Genomic DNA, 10,321 nt, shown 5'->3' with positions numbered 1-10,321 from the left:
AGCTTATTTAGGCTAAGAAAAGCTATTATTTTCTTATTAAAAGTAATAAGTTAATTAATATACTTATTTAATAAGTATATTTAAGTAACTAATTTCTAAAAGGTAAATTTAAGGTAAAATTAGCTAAAAACTTAGTATTTAAGCCTTTTATAAGTATTTATATAGCTTTTATTAGCTTAATATATTATAAATAAGGGTTTTTAGTTAAAGTAAGCTTCTTTTATAATTTTATATATAAATCCCTTACTAAAAATAGGTAAGCGCTATAATTATACGTGTTATACAGCCATTTTAGTTAGCTTGTAGTCAGCCGCTGCGTTTAGGATCAGAGCCTTAATGTGTCTGGTCGTTCTACTACCTTCACGGAGGAAAGCCGCAAACCCCGAAAACATTCGACATGCCCGTGATTTTGGCGCTACTATGTACCGCCGTTTACTCCGTACTGCAATGCGAAGCCACCATTTGCAGTGTAAGTGAGAGACACAAGGCTACCGGGTGCTTGCGTGGACAAAAATGTGCATGTGGACGAAGTGGACAGCCCGCAACCATGGCTTATCAGTCGCTGTGACTCACCAGACATCACATCGTTGACAAACACGGCGAGTAGCAGGGGGAGTTTGATGGAGACTTGACGAGGGAAAAGAGGGGTCTCTGATGCTACAGTGATTTGTAAGCCATATTGGCATAAAATCACCTTCAAGTTGCCGATGGGGTGCTTTTGGGCTTTTTGTGCTGGCTGGCAATCTTCTTGCGGCTTGTGGGTGTCTGGTGGGCGGCGTTGGAGGAGGCGAACTTTCATGGCTGATTAATTGCACAAGACGGTTCATGTATGGAGTAATCGAACTGCATCGGCCCTGTCCCTTTCTTTAGGACGTCTCTTATTGGTCGCAGGCTTGGTGTGCTGCGATAATTCATTGGCTCACGACTTTCTCAACTCCCGTACGGAGTACGGAGTAGATTACTGTCGACGGTATGCTGTCACCCTCCATGATAGATGAAGGTTTTCCATCTCATTTGCACGAATATTATAAACTGCATTGTTGCGTCAGCGGATTGTGCATGCAATGTTCAAAACCCAACAAATGCGATGCAGCTATCCACGCTTGTAGTCTCGCGAGTTATTACCATTTGACGATATAATGTAACACGCTATCGTTCCCAAGTTTCGACCACGTTGTCATGCTCGACAACTCAATCTCCGTCATGACAAGTCATATGTGCCGCTCAATGGTGCCCATGCTGTCCCGATTTACCTGAAGGTCCAGCAGGGTGGGATAAACAGCCAGTCTCTTGATACCTTACCCATATATTACCCGACAACCATGGACTTCCCCCAGAGCGTCGCAGTGGCGTGGCTCCAAGACCATGATGCAGTTTTCCACTCGTATCTGACAGAAAGCGTCTCAGTTCCTGTGCCATATCAACACCGGGATTCTGCAAGTACCCTACTAAGCGTGCCGCCTGGTCATATTCGTTCCTCAAGCAGCAGCATCAACAGTGCCACCCACGGCATATGGTTTGAAGAAATCCTCATTATTGCCCATTTCCTCCTTGATCTGGGTGGCCATGTCAGCAACTGGAGTCATGATGAAGTGTCGTGAACGGTAGCAAGCAGTCGTTGATATGTCACTTACAATATCCAAACCACCAACAAGCTCGCCATCAATCCACAACTGAGGGTAGGTGGGCCACTCCGCAAATTCCTTCAGACCTTGCCGAACCTCATCGTCTGCCAAAATGTTAAAGAAGCCGTACTTGACAGAGTTTTCTCGCAAGATGCCAACCATCTGCCGTGAAAAGCCGCATTGAGGGTCACTAGGAGTTCCCTTCATAAACAGCATGACAGGTGCGGCCTTGACAAGATCGGCCAGGCGCTTGAAGAGCTCCTCCTTCTGCTTCTCGGGATCGACATTCGCCCCGTCCGTTTTGGTAACCGGCGCATTGGTCTGGTTGGTACCGTTGACAGCGGCGGTCGGCGCAGATGCGTCCTTCTGGGCATTCGTCTCGATGGCGGTTCTGACTTTGACGGCGCTGCTGCCGCTGACAGTCTCCACGACCCGACCGTTTCGAATGAGGACAAGGAACGGAACAGCGGTGACATCATAGGCCTCGCTGATATCACTTAGCTCCTCGGCGTTTATAGATACCCATTTGGTGTTCAAAGGGTCTGTGACGGGATATTCTGATGCGAGGGTGGAGAGGACTGTGGCCATCTGAGCGCATGGTGCTGCCCAGGGTGCGTGGAAGGAGACCACCAACAGGGTCGAAGAAGGCAGGGAGGCGAGAGTCTCATCCCACTGCGACTGAGTGGTAATCTCAGTGATGGTTGACATGTTGAATGATGAAGGGACCCTGTAGGCCTAAGCGATGTATCATGTATCGTGCACACGTGCTGTCTGTTATCTGTGGCGTTAAAATGCGGTGCGGTGCGATGAATAGAAGCAATGATCGTTTGGATGATGGAAATTTGGCGGGGCAACTTTTTGATTTAGAGGGACTCGAACTTCGGGGGACGGAAAAGAAGGCCCTGAAGGAGGGGCAATGGCGGTAGCCTGTGGTTGGATGGCCTTGCGTCATTTTGGTCGCATGGCATTGGACCACTCGGCGGCAAGTTCTGGCGTGGCCGGAAACCAGCGAACGTGAAGGGCCGGATTAGACATCAATTGAAGGGATCCACGGTGTCGCCAGCGATCATATATTCGGACTCGAGATGCTGATGCGTCCCTGCCTGGGTGGTTGCGTGGATGCGTTGTTAATTTCATGACATGTCGCTCGCGCAGAAGTCGCAATGAGGGCGGTCTGACGGAGCCGGCCTGAGGGGAGGTACACTCGCGACATCCAGCTGGCCGAAAGAGAGGGAAAACCAGTAACAACAAGACTGAAATTGATATAAATCCAATCGACATCACACATTGATGCGATGCAGGCGTGCATGGCAGGTCGAGTGCCTGCTTAAGTACCTCCCAGGTACCTACTTAAGTACCTACCTAGGTACCCTACTTAAGTAGGATACCTTTTGCCTCGCATTCTCAAGTGCTACGTCTGAGGATCCCGACCCGCTTGAAGCTACCGGACTCCGTACTTCACAGCCGCCTTCAGCACCAAGCTCCGACACTACAGGGGGGGGGGCAAAAGTCCACCATCTGGTGGGCTGGCAGGTATTACAGGTAGTGAGTGCCTCACAAGGCCTCAAGTGCTCTGTCAGAGTTCTGCCCCTGGAACACCCTGACATCCATGTCCGTACGTCAGCAGTTCGCACTCTGGACCAAAAGGCTGGTTTGGCCCCGCCTTGCGCCCCGAGCAACGTCAACGTCAACGTCGCCAAAACCCGAGCTCAGCTTGTGGCTTCATAAACCACCGCAGCACCATTTCCTAGCTCCGCCTGGCCAGCAACTCGCTCATTCTCCCCGTCGCCATCTCTCTCAGCTCCAGGACAACTGTTGCACTCCGCCGATTCTTCCGGGTTTCAGCGTCCTTTAGTCTGATTCCCACCCCCGACCTATCATACAGAGCTGTCCTTCCAAAGCCATTAACCGGCCCCGCATTCTAAGGAGCCAGGAGCTTTGCTGCCCGATTTAACCGCAACTCTCGATCGACGTCATTGTCTCTTCTTAATTTCTTCAACAACCGAACCATTCTGACCTCGGCTTCGGCCGTTATTCAATAACATGGCGTCGTTGAACTTGTCCATCAACGGCCCTTCCATAAAGAGCAGCTACAATGGCGTGGTCAATGGCCCTCCTCCCGCTGGCACCTCGGCCACACTTGCACAGTGGGCGCTCTTCTCCGTCCAAGCTCCCTTGATGAACGCTTTCCAAGACAGTGGTTCCAAGGAGAGTATTCTCAAGGTTGAAAACACCGGAGGTGAGAACTTTCCGCCACGAAACCGGCGCGACGAGTGTCTTGTTCCCTTCGCTACACCCACAGTTCTGACGTGAGATTACACAGGTGGTGAACTGGCTGATTTGATCGAGGACTTCAATGAAGGCCGCATTCAATTCGCTTTCGTAAAGGTCAAGGACCCCAATACATCTCTCCCGAAGAATGTCCTCATTGCCTGGTGCGGCGGCGGCGTTCCTGAGCGCACCAAGGGCTACTTCACGAGCCATCTCAATGCTGTGGCCAAGGTTCTTCACGGATACCACGTCCAAATAACCGCGCGCTCTGATACTGACCTGGAGCCCGAATCAATTATGCAAAAGGTTGCCGATGCTTCCGGAGCCAAATATTCTGCCGGTGGTTCTGGGGATGTAGCTCGAGCAGCGCCTCCCCCAGTCAAGTCGAAGCCTGTCTTTACGCCGACCGCTTCCAGCACGGGTAGGGCATTTGATCCCCTTGTTGCTGCGCGCTCCCGGAGAGATGAGAATGTTGATGAGGAAGGGTGGGGTGTCGATGCCCCCCCTGTCACGAGAACCGAGATTGAAAAGGTGGAATCTGCATACAAGCCTACAAAAGTCAACATGGCGGAGCTCACGATGCAAAAGCCGGAGCCTTCACGATTTGATGCCAACAGTCGACAGTCTGACGGACCTAGCGATGTTGTAGGAGGAGGATATCAGCCTGTGGGCAAGGTAGATATTGCCGCTATTCGAGCTGCCGCACAGAGAAAAGAGGATGACAGGCCCACGCCGGTGAAGGGCGCGTACGAACCAGTTGGGAAAGTCGATATTGCAGCCATTAGAGCCAGAGCCCAAAAACCTGTTGAACCACGGGAAGAAGAAGCTGCGGCGGAACCCAAGCCTTTGGCCGACCGAGCCGCGGCCTTTTCTCACCCCGCCCACTCGGAGAGAATAACGTCATTGCCCAAACCCAAGGTTGCTAACAAGTTCGGAGGCGCCTCCACGTTCACCGGTACAAAGGCACCGACTCCAGGAGGTCTAGGTTTCGGCGGTCCAACTCCTGCTCCCACTGCGCCTGTTGGATCTGCCAGCCGAACTTTTGCTGACCAAGGGGGCAAGACTCCCGCACAGCTTTGGGCTGAAAAGAAGGCTAGACAGGGCGGGTCAACTGTTGGGGCCGGATCTTCGCCTGTTGCTCCAGCATCGGTTACGCCTCAATCGAGTGGAGGGCAAGGATGGAAGAGCGGCTATACTGGAAAGTCTTGGGCCGTGCAAGCACCGGGCTACTCCCGTGATGGACCGGTTGAAAGCGAGCAGCAGCAGGCCGATGACCGCCAAAGGGGACCTGCAGACGAGGCTAATGACTCTGCTTCGGGCGTCTCTGCTCTGAGAGATCGTTTCAAGGATACTTCACTCATCGGCTCAGCACCTACACCCCCTGCGCCACGCCAGGAAGATGCGCAATCTGTTCCCCCTCCACCTGTGCCCGATAACTCTAGACCATCCGGCGGCTTCGCTCTTCCTGGCCTTCCCAGCAGACCGCCGCCAGCTGATGAGGAGGAAGAGGAAGTGGAGGCGCATGCTTCTACATATGAGCCTGCTGGGCAAAGGGAGCCATCGCCTATCCGAGTGGCGGCGCCTGTCGCTCGTGCTACGGAACCCGAACCAGAGCCTGAACCCGAGCCCGAGCCTGAACGACGACCTCTCCCCCCTCCTCTTCCCGTCCAGGAACCAGAACCTCCGGCTCCAGAAGTTGCTCGACCACTAGAGCGGGAGACAGAGCCAGATCATGGAGCCGCCGCAGGAGGCCACCGCGCCGTCATTATGTATGACTATGAAAAAGCAGAGGGTAATGAAATCGACCTTGTGGAAGGTCAGGTTGTTATCAACATCGAGATGGTAGACGCGGACTGGTGGATGGGAATGAACCACCTGGGAGAGAGCGGGCTATTTCCCAGCAATTATGTTGAACTAATCGAGGAAGAGGCTGGTGCCACCCCGGTGGCAGCTGCAGAAGCTCCCTCGGCACCCTCGCCTGCTGCTCGTGGAGCTCCAAGTGCCCCCGCGGCGGCTGGGCCGACTGCAACAGCTTTGTATGACTATGAAGCGGCGGAGGATAACGGTAAGTAAAATGCGTGCATGCTGGGTTTATAAAGGACAATGACTAATATGATTTAACAACAGAATTGTCATTCCCAGAAGACGCGAAAATTACAAACCTCGAATTTCCTGATGAGGACTGGTGGTTTGGCCATTATGGTGGCCATGCGGGACTTTTCCCATCTAACTATGTGCAACTGGACTCTTAGGCTTGAATGGTTAAAGAGTCTTTGCTTGTTTAGCAAGGGGTGAAATGTGTTTGCATTTGGTCCTTGGTAGCAGAAAATATTTCGTAGCTGTTTGCAACTACTGGACCGCCCATGGTGGTAATAAAATTATGAATTAGGCTTATGCTTATATGCCATGTTGGAAACAATGTGCGGTTTGAAGAAATTCCTGCTTCCTCGAATCTCCATATGGTTGAGATGAGGTTGATTGATTATGAACCCGTTCATAGTGCGCCCTACCCCTGCAGCCATACACACTACATTTTATCATCACCAATATCGCTACTCAGAATATTAGAGTCACATTACGGTTGCATCATACAATACGAGTACCCTGACCACGTTCACACAAGACTAACAAAACGAGCACATCAAGATATCCACTCCTGTTATGAGACATCGCTCTCTATTACCATAGCCTAGTCCTAAAACAGCCCGGGGGCCTCACAGCACATCATCATCACCTGTGAGATCCCAATCCTTCCCAACAGGGTTATAAAAGAAGCCCGATCCTGAATAACTAAAAGCGACGGAAGTCCCGTAGACCGCGAAAGCAGCAAAGCAAAAATACATAAAGGACGCCATAAACCTTCCCTTAGCGAGGACATGTCTTGAACCAATAAACCTGCTTGCCCCTGCAGGCTTCTGCCATTCGCGATAGTTATTGACATGGATGTGGATACGTAGCGCGTCCTCGTGTTGCAAAAGGGACGTTAGGGGGGAAGCAATGGGATATATGGAGGAATAGAATAAACTGAACAATAGGGTGTTTTCTCGGCGTAGTTCGATATGAAAGGATTCGTGTTCATGGCGACTGGCACAGGGAAAGCGTAGGCATGTTCTGCTTTGGGAAAGCTCTAGGTCGATGGCTGTGGCCAGCAGTCTTTGGGCGGTATGATGGTTGAATGGCGCTTACAGGAGGCACTCGCAGCAGTCGATGCTGAACGACGGGTTAGCATAGGGGTTCTTGATTCCTGCATTACCACCAAGCGATGTGCGTATATGCGCTTGAATGAGACCGGACCGGCCTTGGCTCTCACGGCCACCATTTGGCGGTGTATGGCAGGGAGTATTATTGACGGATTTGCTCTTTGTTTAAAAAAAAAAAAAAAAAAAGAATGAGTGAGTGGAATGAATACTTACCAGCATTCGCAACCTTCTTCGACGGCACAGCAGCAGCAAAGAGCCGCGAGACAGGCCACTAAGCAGTTGTTGCTGCCACCACGTCGCCCACGAGATTCCTGTGGAGGAGGAGCCTGCTGGTACTGCATGGGAGGCTGGCCCTGAGGAGGAGCATAGTACTGTCCCTGGGGAGGACCGTATTGACCCTGGGGCGGACCGTAGCTCTGCGAGTCGGCGGAAAACGCGATGGTTAGCGTCAGAAGGTTTCGGGACTCTGCCGCGGCGAGCAAACAGATACAAACGAGGGAACTAGGGAGAGCTTCCAGAGCTTCAAACTTACGGCCTGAGGATGGGCGGGATAGCCGCCCTGCTGGCCCTGGTAGTACTCCTGGCTGGACATTGTGAGACGGTAGTGGTGGTGAAGGAAGAGGAGGAGGAGGAGGAGAGAAGCTGTGTGTAGAGCGACGACGGAATTGAGCGCGGGCGACAAGGTAGCGAGGGTTGTGTATTAAAGTATAATACGAGAATGGGGTCAAAAGACTGAGGAGAGGTGAAGAGGAAGTTAAGAGGCGAGAGGTCGGAGGCGGAGCGAGGGGGGTGTTCGATTGAAATGTCAATCTACGGAGTACTTAAGTACTTAGGGTACTCAGAACGGCGGAGCACGGGAGCTTAGTGCATGTCTACCTCTAAGGACTTACTTTAGGTACTTGTATGTACCCAGGTAGAATTACTACTACTGCGTACACGGCATAGTTGGGGACTGGAGTCAGATGCACCGACATCAGACTGGGACAGTCAAGGCAGGCCCCCGTAACCAAGAGTCAATAGGCTTTGATGCAGCAGACTAGCGCGCGTGTACTCCGTACAACACTGGACCTCTGTCTGAGCTGAGTTGACGCCTGTTGACCTGCAAGCAGTCCGGCCTGGTGCTATTTGGAGGCTGCCGGTGGAGCATCGGAGCACCAGAGCCCTGGAGGCCTGGGGTTGTGCGGGCGAGGGCGAGGACCTGGACATGACATGTCTAAACACAGAGGCACAGCCCATGCTGCGTCTCGCGGCTCAGTGCTGTTACTACTCCGTACTCTTGACATGGATGGTAGTTTGGTTCAGCGCCGACGGAACTGGTGGGCTGTTTTCACAAAGCAGCGCGGGAATAGCACAAAAGCGCGCGGGTCAGGGTCAACTGGTCATTTGGAGGCGCCAGACGGCTTGGCGTAGAACGCGCTGTCTTGTCATTACAGACATGGAGCGACAACAGTATGTACATGCATGTATACTCGACCACGGACCTTGTGAGATTGGCAGACGGTGCACTTGAGGGAGTGCTCCAAGCACAGCACTGGGATGGCCCTGGACGTGATAGTGACACGGTTAGCAGCCATAGATGGCTGCCGCGACAACGACAACTGGCATCAATGATCAGGGTGCACAAGTGACCTAAAACAAGAATGCTTTTTTTGCTACAGAGTATTCCCTAACACTATCGGACTACGGAGTACTGCGTCTGCCCACAACACAGGAATATGACCGGGCGCCAGGTGCCTGACAACCACTTCCAACCCACGATTCACCCACGCCCCCCCTCAATCCTTCCAAACGACAGCCATCGACCAATATTAGTAGCTGCGAGACGCACGATAACACGGAGCACCCTAACAAGTTGCAAGGCAGCCCAAACAGCTGGCTGGAGCTTAAACCTTCGTGTTTTGGTGTCGCCGTGGCGCCGCCACACCCAGACAGCTTCCAAAGGGCATGGAACCGAGAACAAAAGAAAAAAAGAGCTTCCAACATAGATCAACCACGCAACCACCCCCTGCTCGTACCAACTACATCAGGCAAAGGCAAGACCCTCCGGGTCAAATCTGGGGCCCTGGGATGCCGAAGTTCCGGGACAGGGGCTCTGATTAGGTCCCTGGTTGGAGGGAGCTGGAGGGAGCACTGGAGACCATGGGGTGGCCGATTGTGGCGCGGTTCATTCACGTTTCGCTGCTGCTGAAGATGGCAGGCAGGATGGATCCCTCATCAGGCTGATTGACTTTCTGCTGCAACATTATTGAGCCTGCGAGGAGGCCTGCTGGGCTTCAGCGGTTGGTGGCGATGCTGACGACGGTTTGTGATGCGTCTTGCTCGGCTTGGGAGAGAAGACGTAACTAACTTATTTTTAGGGATGTGAGGTTCTTTGTCTGTCTACCCACCTGACCGTGTGAATCTATCGACATGTTCGCATGAAAGACAGTGGCTTGGAGTAGCACTGGGGTACGTGGATTCCATCGACACCATGGAGAGGCCTCGTCGGTTGTATTGCGTGTCGAGACTTCACATGATGCTGATGCTCCTCCTCATGACGTACGCACACCTTAATTATCCAGCGCAGAGCCGGTGCCTTACAACCGAGAGTGCAGAGTGTTCTTTCGATACTCCGTACTTGAAACCACAACCGCTGGACAGTCATCCATTGGCGCTGGCATCCGATACAGATTTCAGAACGTGGCCCCTGCAAAAGTGTGACGGGCTGCTTACACCGTCAACGGTGACCACAGATCTATGGCATTTGGGACGAATCCCGGTCCCGGGCCTTGGTTGCGCGCTTACTCCGTATATGTATACAACTTGGAAGAGTCATGACGCCGCAGACGTTCAACGACGAATGTACATATGTACGACTACATGCCCTGGTCGCTAGGGCTGGCAACCCAGCCTCTACTTGGTACTATATGCATATACAATATAAGGTTGGTCACTAACCTCGTCGAGTCCTGTATCGTGGATGATTTGCCTTTGTGTACCCCGTACGCTGTGCATCTACGCCTTTTACCATTGGCGAGGTTCTACTATGTAGAGCCATGGCCACCAACAATGTGCACAATCGATACGGCGGCATTTATTCGCCCGAAGCACTGCTTCCTACCATGTCGAGCCACGGTAGGTAAGTTACCCTCGCCTGAAGATTGGGATCATCAATGGAAACCCTCCCAAGCTCATTTCCTCTCCACTGCCTGCCATCACCCCCAATCATCCCCAATACACAAGACA

General features: G+C 52.3%; 3 protein-coding genes across 3 annotated transcripts; 1 reads left to right on the top strand and 2 right to left on the bottom strand.

The window, feature by feature from the left end:
- Positions 1–1,478: 1,478 nt before the first annotated feature.
- On the bottom strand, positions 1,479–2,333 carry MAA_00201 (Glutaredoxin; the record flags this gene model as incomplete). Its single annotated transcript, XM_007818199.1, has 1 exon — positions 1,479–2,333. The coding sequence occupies one exon, from the start codon at positions 2,331–2,333 to the stop codon at positions 1,479–1,481; it is 855 nt and encodes a 284-aa protein (XP_007816390.1).
- A 1,335-nt stretch (positions 2,334–3,668) lies between these two features.
- On the top strand, positions 3,669–6,148 carry MAA_00200 (Src like protein; the record flags this gene model as incomplete). Its single annotated transcript, XM_007818198.1, has 3 exons — positions 3,669–3,864; positions 3,949–5,961; positions 6,024–6,148. 3 exons carry the CDS (start codon positions 3,669–3,671, stop codon positions 6,146–6,148), a joined length of 2,334 nt encoding a protein of 777 aa, XP_007816389.1.
- A 930-nt stretch (positions 6,149–7,078) lies between these two features.
- Positions 7,079–7,688, bottom strand: MAA_00199 (uncharacterized protein; the record flags this gene model as incomplete). The annotated part of the gene is made up of 3 exons (XM_007818197.2): positions 7,079–7,106; positions 7,310–7,512; positions 7,629–7,688. 3 exons carry the CDS (start codon positions 7,686–7,688, stop codon positions 7,079–7,081), a joined length of 291 nt encoding a protein of 96 aa, XP_007816388.2.
- Between the last annotated feature and the right edge of the window lie 2,633 nt (positions 7,689–10,321).

Source organism: Metarhizium robertsii, assembly GCF_000187425.2.
Source record: "Metarhizium robertsii ARSEF 23 chromosome Unknown MAA_Scf_12, whole genome shotgun sequence".
NCBI lineage: Eukaryota > Fungi > Ascomycota > Sordariomycetes > Hypocreales > Clavicipitaceae > Metarhizium > Metarhizium robertsii.
Note: the sequence above shows the minus strand (reverse complement) of the source record. Positions and strands in the feature narration are given on the sequence as shown.